At 37.5% G+C, this 19,447-nt stretch overlaps 1 protein-coding gene across 1 annotated transcript; it reads left to right on the top strand.

The window, feature by feature from the left end:
- The first annotated feature begins 3,122 nt into the window (after positions 1-3,122).
- Positions 3,123-18,952, top strand: LOC100260980 (uncharacterized). The gene is made up of 9 exons (XM_002268589.4): positions 3,123-3,500; positions 8,321-8,456; positions 8,554-8,623; positions 8,779-8,872; positions 11,653-11,866; positions 12,440-12,581; positions 14,667-14,837; positions 18,460-18,679; positions 18,763-18,952. The coding sequence occupies exons 1-8, from the start codon at positions 3,254-3,256 to the stop codon at positions 18,649-18,651; spliced, it is 1,266 nt and encodes a 421-aa protein (XP_002268625.1). The 5' UTR covers positions 3,123-3,253; the 3' UTR covers positions 18,652-18,679; positions 18,763-18,952.
- The last annotated feature ends 495 nt before the right edge of the window (positions 18,953-19,447 follow it).

Here is a 19,447-nt window from a genome sequence, read left to right as displayed (position 1 = left end):
AAAAATAAAGCAATAAACATTTCCTTTCTCACTATCAATCTACTAATCAAGCGTATTAATTTATGGCAAAATCTTAAATATTGAATTAGATATTATAATGTCACCGTCGTCAACTTTTAGTCTATTTTCTATGTTATCCTGTTGTATGGATTTATATGAGCCTAATGTCACAAGATGCTTCAAATGACCCTCCCCATGGGCTTATATAGGAGGAGAGAAGCTTCTAGAGACCCTTGGAGACATCCACACTTAGCCACTAGTGGGAAGAGTGTGGAAGGTTCTAGAAATGCCTAGAGAAGTCCACACAACTCTACACTATGGAAGAAGGCATGAGAAGGGTCCAAAGCTTTCTAGAGAAATCTAGAAGTCTCTTGAATATTCTAGAATAGTGTAGGACATTCTAGAAGTCTCTTGAATATTCTAGAATAGTGTAGGACATTCTAGAATATTCATAAATTGTAAGGAACCCTCCAAGGTTCTAGAGAGTTCCATTGGTGCCTATAAATAGGTGAGGGCCTCATTTGGCCAAGGCATCAAGCAAGTGAGCATCCAAGCACTTGTAAAGGCTTCTTGAGTTAATAGAGCTTCCATTCTTTCAAGAGTTGCCTACCAAGCTTCTTAAGCTTTTGAGTCGCAAGTGTCTTAGCCGAGCAAGCTAAGCATTGGGGAGCAAGGCTGACTTAGCAAGATCAAGCGTCTTGGCTTGTCTAAGTGCCGCACGAGCTTAGTGAACGACTAAGTCCGTGACAAGTGGTATCAGAGCGCGGTTACGAGGTGGGCATAACAAAGGAAGCATGTCGGGTTCCAACGTGGAGGAGACTAGTGAGCAAACCCGTGGGAGGGAGACCGAGACTACTGCACGGGGCAGGGGCAGGAAGGATAAATCTCGTGATGCCGTTGCCAACATGGAGGCAAGGTTAGCCAAGGTGGAGCTAGCCATGGCGGACACTCGGGAGGGGTTGGACTTGATCGAGCAAGGCATGGAGAAGGGCTTAGAGGATCTAAGGGAGCAGATCCAAGACCTTCGTGAGAGGGTGCTAGTCTCACAGGTTCAACCAGTGTCGCACGAGGAGTTTGTGTCCTTCCAAAGAAAGGTCTTGAGCATGCTTGCTAGCATGGAGTCAAGGATAGAGGCCTTGGCCACTCGAATGGAGTCCCGAGACCAGGAAGTTAGGCAGGAGTTGGCCATCTACAAGGCTGCTGTGTCGGCACGGGTCATGGCCACACAGGAGGCATCTAGGGTGGAGGTGCCGAAGCCACACAGGTTTAGTGGCAAGCGGGATGCTAAGGAGTTGGATAACTTCTTATGGCATATGGAGCGATACTTCGAAGCTATCGCATTGACGGATGAGGCGACTAAGGTAAGAACTGCGACCCTCTACCTTACCGACACAGCTACTCTATGGTGGCGTCGAAGGTTTGCCGATATGGAGAAAGGCATTTGCACCATAGAGACGTGGGAGGACTTCAAGAGGGAGATTAAGAGGCAGTTCTACCCCGAGGACGTGGCTTACCTGGCTAGGAAAAACATGAGGCGTCTCAAGCACATAGGTTCGATACGTGACTATGTCAAGGAATTCTCTTCGCTCATGCTTGAGATTCCTAACATGACTGAGGAGGAGTTGCTATTCAACTTCATGGATAACCTGCAAGGGTGGGCCGAGCAGGAATTAAGGCGCCGAGGTGTTCAAGACTTAGCCACTGCTATGGCAATAGCAGAATCCTTAGCGGATTATAAGAGGGGAGACTCCTCCAAGATTGAGTCTTTGGAGGATAGCCACGCCATGGGTGGGGGAGATGAGGTTCCAAGGGACCACAATGCTCCTAAAAAGGGATCAGGCAAGACGTCTAACGTCCGAGAAGGAATGGATAAGGCGGAAAGGAAAGAGTTTACGCCTAAAATCAAATGCTTCCTGTGTGACGGTCCACATTGGGCACGGGATTGTCCAAAGAGGAAGGCGCTCAGTGCCATGATCGAGGAGAGGGAGCAGGAGGACGAAGCACATATGGGCTCAATGCAGCTACTAGGTGCCCTCCAATTCAACCCGAAGCCTAGTACGCCTGAGACCTCCTTACTAGCAGGGGTGCAAGTAAAGGAGGAAAAAGGGGAGCGAGCTGAGGTAGCCCGCACACACATGGAAGAGGTCACCAAGGGAAAGGTGAACTCAATGGGTAAGAGGAAGCAGCACTCTAAGCATTGGAAGCGCACGGGTCTGCATCCATCTGAAGCCTCACAGGAGAAAGAGGTGAAGAATATCTTGGCTGAACGGGTCACCAGGAGACAAGGGGTCCTTCCTGTGATAGAATATCTAGTCCAATGGAAAGGACTACCTAAGAGGCAGGCAAGCTGGGAACATGCGGATGCCTTGAGAAAATTCTGGAAACACATCGAGAGGTTTCAGAATGAGGCAACGACGAGGACGTCGACGGCATTGGTGGGGGAGAGTGTCACAAGATGCTTCAAATGACCCTCCCCATAGGCTTATATAGGAGGAGAGAAGCTTCTAGAGACCCTTGGAGACATCCACACTTAGCCACTAGTGGGAAGAGTGTGGAAGGTTCTAGAAATGCCTAGAGAAGTCCACACAACTCTACACTATGGAAGAAGGCATGAGAAGGGTCCAAAGCTTTCTAGAGAAATCTAGAAGTCTCTTGAATATTCTAGAATAGTGTAGGACATTCTAGAAGTCTCTTGAATATTCTAGAATAGTGTAGGACATTCTAGAATATTCATGAATTGTAAGGAACCCTCCAAGGTTCTAGAGAGTTCCATTGGTGCCTATAAATAGGTGAGGGCCTCATTTGGCCAAGGCATCAAGCAAGTGAGCATCCAAGCACTTGTAAAGGCTTCTTGAGTTAATAGAGCTTCCATTCTTTCAAGAGTTGCCTACCAAGCTTCTTAAGCTTTTGAGTCGCAAGTGTCTTAGCCGAGCAAGCTAAGCATTGGGGAGCAAGGCTGACTTAGAAAGATCAAGCGTCTTGGCTTGTCTAAGTGCCGCACGAGCTTAGTGAACGACTAAGTCCGTGACACTAAGCTCTGTTTGGTCAAATGGTAAAAAACATTAAAAAGCTAAAGCATTGTGGTTTTGAATCTGCTGCTGCCAAACACAGCAACAGTGTTGCTGGCCTACCAAATTATTTTAAAAATTGATTACATATTTTCCCTTTCCCTCCTCGGGAAAGGGGATTAGCACACTGCCACTGTTGAACAGTGTCAAAACTCTTTGATTTCGATCCCTCTCCTTTCTTGATCATGGCGCTATTAGTTCGGTCTCTCCTCCGCAGATCATCATCGCCTTCATCGTCGAATCCATTCTCCGGAGGCGTTGGCGGTGCGGTGTGGAGGAGATGGATGAGCCAGGAGGCTGCCGGGTATCACTTGAGCGGAGGGCCGGCGCACATGCGCGGAGCAGTGTTTTGGGAGGTTAACAGGCCTCTCACCATCGAAGATTTCCACATGCCTCGCCCTAAGGCTGGAGAAGTTCTCATCAAAACCAAAGGTCAAATCTCCACTCCACTTCACTACGTTTTATTTTTATTTTTTTCCCCAGAAATCTCAGAAATGATCGGCTTGGAATTTGAATGAGTTTTCTGAATTTATAGCCTTATCAAGTTTTTATTGATTTGCTCCAAGAATCTCAGAAATGGTACCAGCAATTCAGGGTGATTTATTTATTTATTTTACAGCCTAAATAAGCTAATTTTGCCTAGTCAGTCCGTAATTTCTGTTGCTGGAAAACTTCATTGAAGGTACAGGAAATTCAGAATCTGAACAATTCTCTTTCATTTTTAATGGATATGAATAGATTTTCTGAATTCATAGTTTTTTCCAAATCAAATCCTTCTGTTTTTTTTTATGGCCCCAAATTTCATCCAAGTTTGATAATTCTTTAAAGATTTTATCCAAAAACCTCGGTCAAGATGTTGGATTCCTAGCTAAATTCCCGCATTTACATTCTAAAATTTAATTTTTATTTTTCATTTTGCAAAATTTTCATTATCAATCCCCATTTCCGAATTTGAAGCCTCTTTTTGTCCCATTAAATCCAAATTTTGTTTTCTTTTTGTTGTTGTTGTTGTTGTTGTTGTTGTTCTTCTTCTTCTTCTTCTTACAAGCCTCTTCTTCTTTGTACAAGCTAAATCCAAAATTTAGTGTCCGTTTGGATACACTTCCATTTTTTTGTGTGTGGTTATTTTATTTTATTTTTATTTTTAAAACCAGAAATTTCTATATAATACATGTAGGAAGAATAGATTTTTCTCATGTCTTTAAAAATAACTTTCAGCAAAATAAAATTTGAGGCATTTAAACGGTTTTTTAAGACCATTAATTTTTCTACGTGAGCCTCTAAGAGTTCTTGTATCCGAAATAAAAGTTACTACTATTTTCTGATTTTAAAAACAGAAAACATAATAAGCTTAACAAATCGGACACTTATTTATGTATTTATTTATTTTGTTAAAATTTCATCAAACTTTAACAATCCATTTTCTGAATTTACAGCCTGCTTTTGTCTCAATTGCGTCCAAAATTTTATTTATTTATTTACTGATTTATTGCAAATTTGGGTGAAACATAATCCTCCTTTTGAATATTGAAAAGAACAATGGCAAAAGGGAGAAATTTCTGTAAATAGGACTAAAGAGAATAAAGAAAATTCAGAATAAATGAGAGAATGAAGTGGAAAATGATGAAAAAAAATAGAGAATGAAAATGTTTTACTGAATAAAACTGGTAAAAGGAAAGGAGAATAGTGAAGGAATGAATACTGTTGGCAATAAATTCAACTAGGGAAAGGAAAGGAAAATTCTGCAAATAGAAGGGCACAAGGAAAGAAAAAAGAAACCTTGAGAATAGAATAAGGAAAATGAAGAAAAATATGTTGAGGTATTCCAAAACAGTGAAGTCATAAATAAGAGCCCCAATGTTACTTTTATTGCTCTAGTTCTCAAGAGAAATCAAAGATCCACAGTCGTGGACTTTAGACCCATTAGTTTAACTACTAGTCTTTGTAAGGTCATAGCCAAAGTGCTATCTCACCACATTCAAGGCATTTTGAACGAGACCATGCACTGATCTCAAGGTGCTTTTGTTGAGGGTATGCAAATCCTAGATGTAGTCTTAGTGGCGAATGAAGTGGTAGATGATAGAAGACAGTCTAGAAAATCAGAAGTTGTCTTCAAGATAGATTTTGAAAAATCCTATGATCATGTGAATGCTTTAGTAGAGGAAAGGTTTTAGTCTAGAGGGGGGGAGGCTGTGGATTTGTGTGTGTTTATCATCAACTAGTTTTGTTATTCTGGTCAATGGGTTTGCCAAAGTTTTGGTTAAAGCATTTAGAGGTTTAAGACATGGTGACCCTCTCGCCCCATTTTTCTTCTCCATTGCTGTTGATGTATTGAGTAGGATGGTAGCAAGAATTGAAGATCATGGTTTACTGGAAGGCTTTTTTGTAGGGAAAGATAGGGCAAGGATGTCTTCCTTTAGTTTGTAGTCGATAATTTTTTTTCCTCTAAAGCTAACCATGAGGAGTTGCAAAACCTTAAGCTTATCTTATTCGTGTTTAGATGCATATCGGACTTAATGATTAATCTAGAACAAATTTAGTAAGCATTAATGTGAGAGAGGACTCTATTCATGATTTAGCTTTTTTGTTGGAATGTAAAGTCTCTGATTAGCCCCTTACCTCCTTGGGTCTCTTTTAAGGGGAAATCCTAGAGTTGCTTCGTTCTAGGATCTAGTGTTAGATAAGATTTCTTGTTGGTTAAATGATTATAAGAAAGCTTTCTTATCCTTGGGAGGTAGAATAACCCTTGTGCAATCTTGTTTATCACTTATCCCCACATATTTCTTTTCAATTTTTAAGATCCCAATAAAAGCGGCCTTCGAAATTGAGAAATTGTAGAGGGACTTTCTTTGGTTAGGTTTTGGGTAAGAGAAAAGAGACTGCCGTGTTGGTTGGGAACATATCTACTGATCTACAAACCAAGAAGGGAAGAAGGATTAGGTTAAGGAGAATCTCCTTAAGGAATAAAGCCAGTTTAGTTAAGTGGTTGTGGAGGTTTCCTAAGGATGACAACACTTCGTGGCTTGTGGTCATCTTAAGTATTTAGAGGTTGCATCCTATGGTTAGGGTGCCAACATTGTTGTTAGGTGGTTGCACCATTGCCCTTGGAAAGCTATTTCTCAAGTTTTTGATGATTTTTCTAATTTAACTCGGTATAGTATGGGAGATGGCACACAAATCCATTTTTGTGAGAATACTTGGTTTGATGAACTACCTCTTAAGCTTCAATTTCCTGAACGTTTTAGAATCATCAAGACTAGAAATGTGCTCATTTCCTTAATTGTAGATTAGTTCTCTACCTATCCATCTTGGAATTTCAATTTTCATTTAAACCTTTTTTGATCCAGAGATTCAAGAACTAGCAAGCCTCATTTCCTCTTTGCTACATGTGTATGTATCACCTTCCTTTATAGATTAAAGGTTTGGTCATTGACACCCTTAGGTCTCTTCTCGATGAGCTCATTTTATAAAGCTCTCTCAATTTGTCTTCTCTCTCTTGCCTTGTCCCCTTTTGCTCTCACTAAGTTAATTTGGGACTTATATAAGTTCCACCCATGGTTAATTCCAAGATTATGCTTCAATAGAGGGGGCCCTACAGAGCTCTTAGCTAAGATTAACATTTATGTGTTTGAAGAGTAGTGAATCAACTAATCATCTTTTCTTCATTGTCCCATTGTACTAGAACTTTGGCATAGATTGCTCAAAATAGCCAATCACGAATGGGTTCCTCCTAGAGGCATGGACAGAGATGTTGGCAATTTCCTTTAAGGGATTTGGTAGCCTACCAAATGGAAAGACTCTTTGGCCATCTTTCTTGTCTTGACCTCTTTTGCCCTTGCTAGGTTAATTTGGAACTCAGAAGCTCCATCAAAGGTTAATTTTATTTTATTTTTTTGATAGACAAAGGTAGATTGAGTTAAAAAAAAGGCCAAAATAGGGGGTGTGCCCTTCATATACATACAATATACAAAAAGAGCCAAAACAAGACTACAAAAGAAAGAAAGAACCTAGCGAGAGATAAAGCTAGCCACCATATCAATCACCCAAAAAAAAAATTCAGAAAAGAGGAAAAGTCTAAATCCAAAAACCGTTGAGACCATTCTAAAGTGAACAGAAAAAGAGGTTCCTCAAACTTTGGTCCGACAGCTCTTCCAAAGCTCATAGCTCAGATCAATGTGTTATGCGTTCGAAGAGTAGTGAAGAGTAAACCTATTTATTTTTGGTTCTAAGACCTGTAGTCCAAGACTTCTTTCTTCTCTTGTGGAGCCTTGAGAATTTGAGTTCTCATTTACTTTTTCACCTCCTTGTGGGGCCTTAGTCATTGAACCTTTTGCAGATATCCCTTTGTATATTTTAAGGTTAGATTGGAAGAATGTTTGCTACTCAAATAGGTCAAAGAAGAAAGTTGTGAGTTGTGATTGTTTGATTACCCCCTCTAATAAGTTCGACAAAGTTAAACTTTAACAAATGTTCTTTGGGTCATCGTGGATGGTTAGGTATTGGAGATGTGATAAGAGACCATTTAGATACAGCATTGAGAGGCTACTCTAAGCATGTAGGAGCGGTGTTGGCTATTGAGGTAGAGATATTAGCATTATTGGAGCTTTTGCTGCAGGTCAAAGCTTCATGTCTATCCAATCTAATTGTCGAGGGAGATTCTATTACTGTAGTAGCTTGGGTGTCTAATAGGGAGAGAGGCTCATGGATGTTTGACAACTTGATGTGCAAAATCATAAATATTGCTAGTGAGCTGAGTTGCTCCTTCTCTTGGGTTACTTATTCAGCTAATTAAGTTGTAGACCAATTAGCCAAACAAGGAGCAAAGCACTTGGTCTCCTTTGTTGGAGATTTTCTTCCTCCTTGAGTCTATAAAGTTTATATACTATGTTTGCATTGGTTCTTTTTCCTTATGAGGATGGGCTAGTTTTTTTGTGGTACTGGATATTTGGTTACCTTCTAACCTATAATTGCACATCTTCGAAGGATTGCTTGTCCTTCTTGTATTCATCATTTAATGAATGAAGATATTTGTTTCTGATTAAAAGAAAAATAGACAGAAAACATCTTTTATATCAGATTAAAAAGAGCACAATGGGGGAAATAATGGGAAAAAGGGTAATGAAAAGGGTGAAAATGCTGAAAATAGCTTGGAAAAGGAATCAGTCTTTATATGCGGGATTCTCTTTTCCTCTTCTTCTATCTGAAAAAAGCCTAGAACAATGACACTGGCTGAATTTTGGAATTAAATGCAGCCTGTGGAGTATGTCACTCTGATCTGCATGTTATCAAAGGAGAACTTCCATTTGCTAGCCCTTGTGTGGTGGGGCACGAGATAACGGGTGAGGTTGTTGAACATGGCCCACTCACGGACACCAAGATTACTAAAAGGTTTTTTTACTTTTTTGAATTGTTATGTTATGGATCTAAGAAAGCAAAAGAATAAAAAAAAGATGATGGCATGACCATTTAAAGGTTTATGTTTCAGATTTCCTATTGGATCTCGTGTTGTTGGAGCTTTCATCATGCCCTGTGGTAGCTGTTTCTTCTGTAACAGGGTGTGACAACATTTACATTTTTTTCATTAACCTTTGATTGGTGCTATCACTACTGCTTCTATGAATGTTGTGATATTTATTGTCATTTGTCATCGTCAAGGAGGAACAGACAGCACTTTCTGGTACTGTTCATTGATTTTTGAATTTGGAAACAGGGCCAGGATGATTTATGTGAGGATTTCTTTGCTTATAATCGGGCAAAAGGAACCCTTTATGATGGTGAAACAAGGCTATTCCTACGCAACAATGGTACATATGCCTTTTTTACTGCTCACAAATTTATGATATATTTATTCACATCCTGCAAAGCAAGTCTATTCTTCTTAATGTTATTCCTATAATGATGCCTTTTGATTTTTTAGAATATTTCCAGCTTTTGTCTTAATTGGCATCTTCATTTCTCAGGATTTTGGTCTATTAGTACTATAACCTATGTAAAGAATTTTTTTGTGCAGCACATAATCATCTTTAGTATTTAATTCTTTGACCAAAATGCAAGGTCCAATTAATCTAGAAAGGGTGCGCATACTTTAAAGTCTGATACTGTGTCCATTGTCAATATCCATTTAAAAATTCAATTGAATTGGCATTGTTTCAATTTTTAGATGTTGGAGCAGAGTGTTCTTTTATTTTTATAGGCAATAAAAGATGCATATATGGCATAAAAGGCTTCACTAAGCTTCACCAGAAAAGGAATAAAAGGCTTCTAACTCCAATAAATGAAAAGCAAGTGGGAGTTGATCAAACATTAGTATTTGATGTTCAAATGACTTATCTTTCTTCTTTCCCTCTACGAGAAGTGGAGTTGATTTGCAGCACTTTCTTTTTACTACAGTGATATGATGATGTTGGGATCATATGTTGATCTTGAGATGGACGAGAGAAGGAAGGGTGTCTCCAGATCGATATATCTAGAGGAAACATGTGTTCTGTGGGCTGTGAATGGTTTGAAGTATACATATTTCTTTAAGTGCAAAAAACCTGCAGAGACAGTATATGGGTAGATTTTCTTTTCAGTATGGTTGAAGAGAAGCAACAAAGGTTTAGGTTCTTCAAGCTCTGTAAGTTTCTGTCTGGTTAGGGTCTCTTCAGCTTGAGTTTTGAAGGGTTTGGTCCCTACTTTTCCCGCCCATTCTTTGAAAGTTTGGAGTTTGAGGAGTGAAAGGTAATGTCAGAGCCCCTTCACTTCAAAAGTTGGCAGATCTGCCTTTTCTCTCTCTTGGTGGGTGTTTTGAGATTAAGGTGAGCTAGTCCAGGAAGGTTTTGGTTTCAGATGTGGCTAGTATGGAAGAAAGACTTCTCAAGTTTGTGGATGGTGAACCCGTTTTTATGAATTGAGGGGATCTTAAGGTGTTGTATAGAAGGGGTCCTCTTTCATCATTCTTTGCTTTTGATCTGCTTCCCAGTGAAGGAAGCTAATAGGGTGTAAAAGGATGTTTTTAGGAGAATGGGGCTGCATATCTTTGAAAGGATTTTCTGGAGGTTTAGAGTGTTGTGGAGACTTGCAGGTGCAGGAACAGGGGCAGAGGCCAAGGCCGGGTTAGATTCTTGTTGTGGAGATGTCCATGTTGCATGTTATTTGCTGAAGGTATTGTTTTAGTTGACAAAACCAGCAGAGGTTAATTTGATTACCAAGCTAGAACTGGGAGAGATTCTTCAGAATAAGTTTTTAAGTTGAGAAAGACTCATAGAGAATATGAGTGTAGTTTTAGTAAAACTAAAGAAAAAGTTGAGTTTGTAATGAAAAATGATAGCCAGGAGACACTTCAATTATCCTTATTGTTAGGGAGATGGAGTAGGATTTGACCTATAGAATTACAGTGGGATGGATGAAGTTGAGAACTGCATTTGGATTCTGGTGTATTGTGTGATCATAGAATACTGATCAAGTTAAATGGAAAATATTATAAGATGGCCATAAATTTGGTTATGCCTTATGGTATCAAATGTTGTCAATAAACACAATAGAAAATGAATAGAGCTAAATCTTGATGTTTGGATGGATGGATGAATGACTATATTAGAAATATAGAATAAGATCGTCTAGGATCTAGTAGAGCTGATCCAATATAGTTGTGATAATGCTTTACTTGATTCAAGTTATCTTAGTTTGTATTCACCCTTTCCAATGTTTAATATTATTTTGCAAGTTTCTTGAAATTGTTTCATGTATCTAAAGCTTTTGCTCTAAATTCATAACAAGAAAACTAATTGAAGATTGCTTTCCATATAAGATTTCAAGGTTGAAAAAGTTTAAGTTGCTTTCAATAATTAAGCTATCGATTTGGAGTCTAGGGCTTCTTTGACACTGTGCATATGACAAATTAATCCTATAATCCTATGGGGATTTCGAGGCATAATTGTGGTTGAATTGAGATTTTTTTCCACAACGAAAGCTTTTTGGATAATCACTTTTTAATTTCTCGTTTGGATACACTTCCTATTTTTTGTTTTTAAAAATAGAAAATAATAGTAGTTTCATATAAAATATAGTTACCCTCATATAAAGAAGCATGGGCTTACCTTATGCCTTCAAGAATTACTTTTAAAATTTTTCAAATTTAAAGTAGTAAATTTTTTTTAATGCATGAGGTAAAAATTAAAAAAAAAAATTTAAATAGGTTTTAAAAGTCATTATCTTTTTAGGTAAGTCTCAAAGAGTTCTTGCATATTATATAGAAGTTACTATCATTTTCTATCTTTAAAAACATAAAACAAGAAATGTATTCGAACAACACCTAAATTTTAACTTTCGCAAAAAGAGACTTATTTCCCTTCAACAACATTAGCATGGGGTTAGGTTATTTTCTTGCTTCTCACGTAATGCCATGCACGACATGCAATTGAAATAGTGCTCCATTTATCTTTTCTTCTCTCATCTCTCAATATCAAGATTCCTTTATCTTTTATGTTCTAAAGTTTTTTGCACTTTATCCTACTAAAGTTTTATATCCCTCACTCATTGATATGACCGTCTGCCTAATGCTCTTGGAATATGGGTTGCTGAAGTATGTGCTATTTTTTTGTAGGGAAACCAGTATTCATGTACAGTATGGGTGGCCTTGCTGAATACTGTGTTGTGCCTGCCCATGGATTAACCAACTTACCAGACTCATTGCCATATACTGAGTCTGCAATTTTAGGATGTGCAGTCTTTACTGCTTATGGTGCTATGGCGCATGCAGCTGAGGTGCGTCCTGGCAATTCTGTTGCTGTAATTGGTATTGGGGGTGTTGGCTCAAGGTAAACTCTTAATTTTGTTGGTCATATGGTTTGGTTGACCATTCATAGATTTGTTAGTGAACCTGTTGTTTACAAAATCAATTGAAACTTTAATAGTTGTTAAAATGCATAAGAACAAGGAGGTCCTGTGATATAATTGTTTGGTTGCTTCTTTTTGTGCTGAAAAATATCATCAATGGCTTACTATATAGTCAAAAAGAGATGAGATTCACCAGAGGATATGACCCTAGATATGGCTGAATGGCGAAAAAGGATGTGTAGTCAACTCCAACTGGTTGGGCTGGCTTGTTTCAAATTTATCTGAGAACACTAGGTGGTTGAAACTTATTTGATTTGAGTTTATTTTTTATTTTTATTTTGAATAGCCAACCGAATTTCGTTTAAAAGCAGAAAGAAATACAAGGAGGGCATAATATTCTTTGAAAAACAAAGAGACATGGAAAACTAAACAATTACATGCTCAAGTTGACAGGGTTCTTGTAATTTTAAATGCAAGATTGTTTCTGTTAATCCACAATTCCTTTTGACGTGGATCTCTTTTTCATCATTATGATTAAAAATTACATGCTCCAGTTGCTTGCAGATAGCACGGGCATTTGGTGCCTCTGATATTATTGCTGTGGATGTTAATGATGAAAAACTGGAGAATGCGAAGGTTTTTGGTGCCAGTCATACTGTAAATGCACTTAAAGAAGATGTTGCTGATAAGATTAGAGTACTTACTTTATCCTTTTCCTTGGGTTTATGATGAGCTATGGAGGTACTAGCATGGTCAAATAATTTTCAAACAGACAGAATTGGTTTTCATTATGAAAGCAATATGCTGCAAGGGTATTTGGTTGTTTCTGTGATTTCAAAATAATGCTTCTATGAGCTGCATGAAATTTCAAATAAATTGTGGCAATATCCATCTAAGTTGAAAACTTCAATCTTATTTGTTTGTTTGTTTATTCATTTGCTGCTTTTTTTGTTATTCCACATAGTTGTATCTTTTCTTGCTTCCTTGGTTTTCTTGATGTTAGAGATGGTCTCTTCCTCTTATTTGTTATTCCCTCTTGTCTTCATGAGAAAAATAATGGGGCAAATCTTTATTTAGGTTTCCCTCTTCATATTGTTCACAATATGGTTTTAAATGAAGTTTTGAGTTAATAGAAATTCTGCAGCAAAATATTTAAGTTTCAACAACTATGTTATTTTGTTAGAAATTGCAGGAGCAGAGTTGGTGGCTTGGAACATTTTCAATGAAACTTAGGATATGTTAAATCTGACATTAATAGTAGCTTGAACTCAAGTTCTAAACAACCTATAGATGTGATAAATCATTTCTAGGTTGATGAAAGTTCCCTTTATTAGTTTATCTACAGATTTATACCCAAGTTATTAGTGCCATATATATTTTGTATATGCATCAATTCCCTGCTACTCCTGTAGTTTATAATGCAGGTGATATCATCAAACTTAGAAACAAAAACATTGGTCATGCACGTTGTATGTATTGAGTCAATATGTGATTCATTGTCATGCCATGGAACCTAGTGGTCATTAGGAACCTTCTAATAAAATTTACAGGATTAGGAGTTTTTAATTTATTTATTTATTTATTTTTGAATAATGTTGTAGCAAGACAAGTTTACTGGGAGAACTGCAGGTATAATGTATGTGAAGTCGCAAATCTTGGTATTAGCTCTGGGAGTAGTTTGTCTAAAGACAAAAGATTTTAACAACACTGTTTTGCAGGATTGGAAAATTGCAAAAAAAATGACATTGCTCCACAACTAAAATGTCACAGAAACATGTGATGTTGAGCTACATTTCAGAAGTTGATCATTACTGATATTTTGAATTCTATATCTCTGTTCACCAACCATGAAAAATCCAGCTCTTGTAGAACCACCCACTAGGGGTTTGAGAGAGGAGACTCCCTTGGCAGATGCAGTGGGATAGGCAATTCTGACTGAACACGCCCGTTGCCAGCTTGATCTGTTATCCTTTTGTCTATTTCTGTTATTGTTTCTGCAAAACTGTATATAATATTGATTGCCTATTTGTTTTTAATTTTCTTTATTGTAGCAAGCAGAAAGATCTGTTGTAGAGGGATACAAGTGGGGGATACAAGATAAAACCAAAAAGATGACACTTAATTGTAAAGAATCCAACAAAACAGCCCCAGTGTCAGCCCACAGAGCAACCCAGTGTTACCATCAACAATATCTAAGAAGAAACCAAGCCCTTGAGGCTTGGCTGAAGTGGTAAAGGGATGGGAAGGGTTTGTAGGAGGTTCCAGGTTCAAGTCCTAATGGGGACAAAAATTTACCTATAAAAAAAAAAAAAAAAAAAAATCTAAGAAGAAACCATCTTCTAGTTTCCAGCCAATCCAACCCTCAGAAATAGGAAGATCTTAGAATCATGTCCTTTAACTCTGCAGCAGGAATGTCAACCCCTTCATAGATCCTTCAACAATGCTTCCTCCATATACACCAACCCATGCACAATGGGCAGTCTTCCAAAGTGCAATAAAAAATAAAAAAATAAAAAAAGCAAATGGCAATATGCTTTGTTTTATACACTCTTGGCATGCGTGTGCATGTACTTTTACACACTTCATTTAAAAAATAAAGTGCTAAAAATTGATTATTGTGTTCTATATGATGAGATCTTTTGGTGTGTAATCAAATATATAAAGGGACATAAACACATAGTCATGTAAACATCCATTTATCATTTTATATCTACCCATGCATAGACATTCTTACTCTGTAAGGAAGTGACCAATTACTTAACTATTTACTTATTTCAACAGGAAATAACAGGAGGAAGGGGTGTGGATGTTGCTGTGGAGGCCTTGGGAAAACCGCTGACATTTGCACAGTGCACCCAAAGTGTACGAGATGGAGGAAAAGCTGTAATGATTGGACTTACGAAATCTGGTGCTGTAGGGGAGATAGATATAAATCGCCTTGTTCGCAGACAGGTATATATCTTCTTTCTGCCAATAGATTTTTTAATTTTTGTTTCATATGAGTGTTTGATTAGGTAAGTCTAATGGATTACTGTCTTGATAGCATCATCTCAGTTTCTATAGAAGTATGCCCATTTTCTCATCTCAATTCTGTCATTTAAATAAGTTCCAAATTTAAAAACATTTTGTGTTTAGGTTAAAAAATGAATGAGAATATAAAATTGAAAGATAAGCATATCTGGAAGAACAAAGACTACAAAGGATGAGACAACCACCCAATTTATGGCTAATATTCATAGTCCAACAAATAATATCCAGAAGCTCTGCAGGTTGCAAAACTGAGAGCAATGGAACATGTTAGTGTATGATGTACATTGTGGGTCCAAATCCTACACGTTTAAGTTTTTAGGAAAATTGGTTGTTTAACATGGTATCAAAGCCTTATTTGACAGATCACAAAGATGATGAAAACAGTAGCAGATGTCGTGATCATCCAGATTATAGAGGGAGTATTCATCTACAAGTGCAACAGTTACCTGATTTTATGCTTAGTAAATGTTTTGTCAGCATTTCATGAAACTTTGGTTGAAAACTATAGGTTCCTGTCTCTAAGAACCCCAAATATATGATATGTTTGGCTGCCACTTCTCCCATTTTCTCAGAAAATCTAATAGTTCAAATTATAGCATATTCTTGATGCTGGATGACACTTAACCTTGGATAATTCTGTCTACAATCTTTCTACTCTTGGATCTATGTTTATTAGAAGTTATGATTTTAGGGTTTTTTGAGATTATTGTTGAAGGGATAAATACTTGTTTGGAACCAGAAGTCGTTGGAATTTTTGGACATCTATGAATTTAGGGTATCAGGCCTTTGGGTGATGGCCTGAAGGGAGAAATAGTTTTAGGGTACAGAAAATAAAGAAAACAATCGTTGGTTGTGTAACAAGTGTGCAAAGTAATGCAGAATATTAGAGCAGAGGAATAAATAAAATATTGACTGGTAATAATTAACGAGTGTGCATGGTTGGTATGATGAACCCCTCCTTGACTGTAGATTTGTCCTCTTTGTTGCCATAGTCGACTCAAAGGATGCTTAAGTCATGAATGTATGGAAAGAACTAGGCAGGGGAGGGAGTTAGAGACCTTGTTTCTTAAGACAGTTTCAAGATTGGGGACTGGAAGAGGTTAAGGTGTTTCTTATGAGGATTCAAGGAAGATTAGTACAAAGGAACACTGAGGATAGGCTGATGTGGAAGGATTCAAAGGATGGGAAACTTTTAGTCAAATCTTTTTATGCTTTTTGGGAATCAGAGAGAGGAGGGACTTTTCTTGTGGAAGTGGTTTGGAATTCTTGGGTCACCATGAAGCCCTCTCTTTGCTTGGGAAGCAGTTTGGGGGATTATTTTGACATTGGATAAATTAAGAGGAAAGGTTGTAGCTTGGTGAACCACTGCTTTCTCTGCAAGGAAGAATAAGTTCATCACATCCTTCTTCATTATGTTAGATCAAGGGAGGGAGGCTTTCTGTTTTATCTCCTTTTGTTGCCATCTGGTTGGCCTTCTTTGGTTGGTGCTATTTATAAAATTTTCGTTTGCCTATCAAAAAGTATGCATGCATAGGAAAGAAGAAGACCAGCTAAAACTCACAAATTTTCATTAATCATACACACGTCACAAATTACATTTATCTTAGCTGTGATGTCCCATACTGAACAAAATATAAAAGTTGCTTGAAATTCATCAATAAATCGGCTAATGTTTTGCAAATTGGATTCCTAATGTTCTTACATCTCATTGAGATTGTGAACAAAGAGCCATTTCCTTTTCCTGGACCTCCTTCAATACTGCTATTTTTTTGCTTTTTCTTATTTGTAAGTTTGTGAAAGGTACATACTGTTAAGGTAACTTTTAGACAACCCATTCATCAGACTAACACATTTGTATTCTTTTATCAAATGATATCATTATGTACAAAAAAAGGTTTCATGAGGAGAAGAATGAGCAAAATTTCTGAGCAATGGGGAAAAGAAGAAAAAAGAAAAGGTAAAATAGCCAAACAAGAATTTTTTTTTTTTTTTTTTTAAAAAAAAAGAAAAGAAAAAAGAAAAAGAAAAAAGAACCCAATAGAAGCCATATCTAAGGATGGAGGATGTCTCTAATTGGCTATGCACCAACTGTACAAGAAAGGATTTAACAAAACAATGGATGTCATCTCAAGTAGAGGTCATGAATTGAGGAGATATGTATTCATTGTTAATAAGGGGTACAATGAGAGGCCTGAAGAGTGGTTATCACTAGTTTTTAGGAGATGGAAGAACAGGTAGCATGACTAAAGCATGCACTGTTCTAAGGAAGAGAGGACAGTCAGCTGATATCTAAATTGCAATGTTAAAAAGAGCACAAGGAGGTTGATATTTTAGGGGATGATCAATGGTCAAGCAGGATCAAAATTGCAAAATTTAAATTGATGAAGGGGCATCGTCAATGTCCAAGGTGCGTATGGGGGCCAGTGGCCATAGGATGTGGGGCTGTAATTAAGAGGTGGTCCAACATGGATCCTAAAACTAACAAGAAGAACATTGAAGGTCATCCAACTTGTGCCAGGAGAATTTGATTAGCCCATGGATCAAGTGGGCTGGGTCAATTGGACGAGGGAGAAGGCTCAAGCAGTAGGACTGGTTTGATTAATTCAGTAAACAGCCTGTTCTAAAGAGTCAGTTTGTGGGGACTAATCATTGAATGTCCTATGAACAACTTTACGCAGGTCTGGCTTCTATTATCTTTAGGATGACAACTTTGGTTCATCCAGAAGTGGGTGCTTCTTCTCCACTGCAGCTTCTCAATTCTATTAGCCATATAAATAGGCACCTGACAAGGAAAGTATGTAAGAATACTGGGAAAGATAAACTGAGTAAGGATATACTTCCTGAAGGTATTTAACCCCTTGTTCTGCGCTGCCAATTTCCTACCTGCATTATTAAATACAGCATCCTGAAACTCTAGCCTTGGATTTTCTTCTTACGGAAAGGACATGATCCCTAAAAGAGTCAATGTGGTTTGCCTCACAAGCATGTCTTTCAGTGACCAAATTACTGCTACAAAGACCTCATGTTTGGTAGCTAATACAACTACTGCAACCCATGATAATTCAAGTTGGACACAAAAACAACATCAAGGACCCTATCAACTCTCTGCCCCTTTTACAGGGGTCTAATCGGCTCATCTTGTGGCTTGTTATTTTATCATGTTAAGCAAGTATTTTAATCACATCCTGTGTTTTCTTGTTCTTTTTGACTTATCACCATATCTCTTAATCACATTCATTCACCACCTGCTTTTATTCTAATCTTTATCACTTTTTCATATTCTTGTGTGAAATCTTTATTCATTACTCTTAAACAAAAAAAATTGTGAATTCAATAGAATGCATTAGAAATTTAACCTGGTAATTTAACTCTTCTTAAAAAACCATAAATGGATCAGAAATATGGTGAGAAGCAGGACCATAACTTGATTTGAACAGCAAGCTTTAATATTGAAGATAATTTGCACCCGTAACAATTCCCATCTTCCTGTACTGGTTTCCATTTGGCCACTCCATTTTTTTCGTATAACAATCTAATGTAACAGATAAAAGTCATTGGCTCATATGGAGCACGGGCAAGGCAGGATCTTCCCAAGTTGGTTAAGCTGGCAGAAACCGGTATCTTCAATCTCAAGGCAGCTGTTTCCAGAAAGTGTGAATTTGAGGAGGTTGGCAAGGCATATCAAGATCTTGACCAGGGAAAGATTGTTAGCCGAGCTGTGGTTGAGATAATGTAGTCCTCTTCACTCAAAAAATCCATTCAAGGTTAGTGTTGGTATCTGATTTACATCCAGTCCGGGTGTAGAAATGTTTTATCATCTTGATTTCACATTTCCACTGCTTTGCAGATATAATGTTGCCCTGAAACAGTTCATAGGAGATGTTTCCCAGTCATGTTCCCCACGACTGCTTTGATTGGATAAGTTCAAGAACTGGCCATCTCTTTATATTATGCAAATGTCTTTTCTCCTGTAACTTGAATTGAACTGCTCTGGTATGTAATAAAATCTGATCAATGGCAATGTCTTATGTTCCATATTTGCTTTGTTTTTTATGATGAGAGAAGGAAAAATGTTTAATTTCATTCAGCATTAACCTTCATATTTACAGGGCTTAAGCATCGGTAGTATGCCTGAACTCTCTGTAGAAGCTTAGTTTTCTGGTGACTTTGTAGATAGGCTAATGGCATTGGAGGAACCTTGGCCTGTTTCGGTATGTTTTCAAAATAGTTCTCAAAAATATGTTATTGGGAACAATTCTTAAAAATAGTTTAATTTTGTTTTCAAAAACAAAATTTTAGTTGGGAACTCAATTTTGATCTGATGAAGGAGAAAAAGATGAGGATGAAGAGGTTTTAAGGTTAAGGTTTTGTAGAAGAGATTCTCCAAGTTTCTTTGATTCTCAGGACAGCTTAAAAAAGAAGAAGTGAAATTACCTATAATTTGTTTTTAAAAATCATGCTATTATCAAAACAAATTTTCAAAAGAGTGATGCAAGATAACATACACTCCAAAAAAACTTAAGCTAATGAAA

Source organism: Vitis vinifera, chromosome 7 (genome assembly GCF_030704535.1).
Source record: "Vitis vinifera cultivar Pinot Noir 40024 chromosome 7, ASM3070453v1".
Classification (NCBI taxonomy): domain Eukaryota; kingdom Viridiplantae; phylum Streptophyta; class Magnoliopsida; order Vitales; family Vitaceae; genus Vitis; species Vitis vinifera.
The sequence above is the reverse complement of the archived record's forward strand: the minus strand, read 5'-3'. Positions and strand labels throughout refer to the sequence as shown.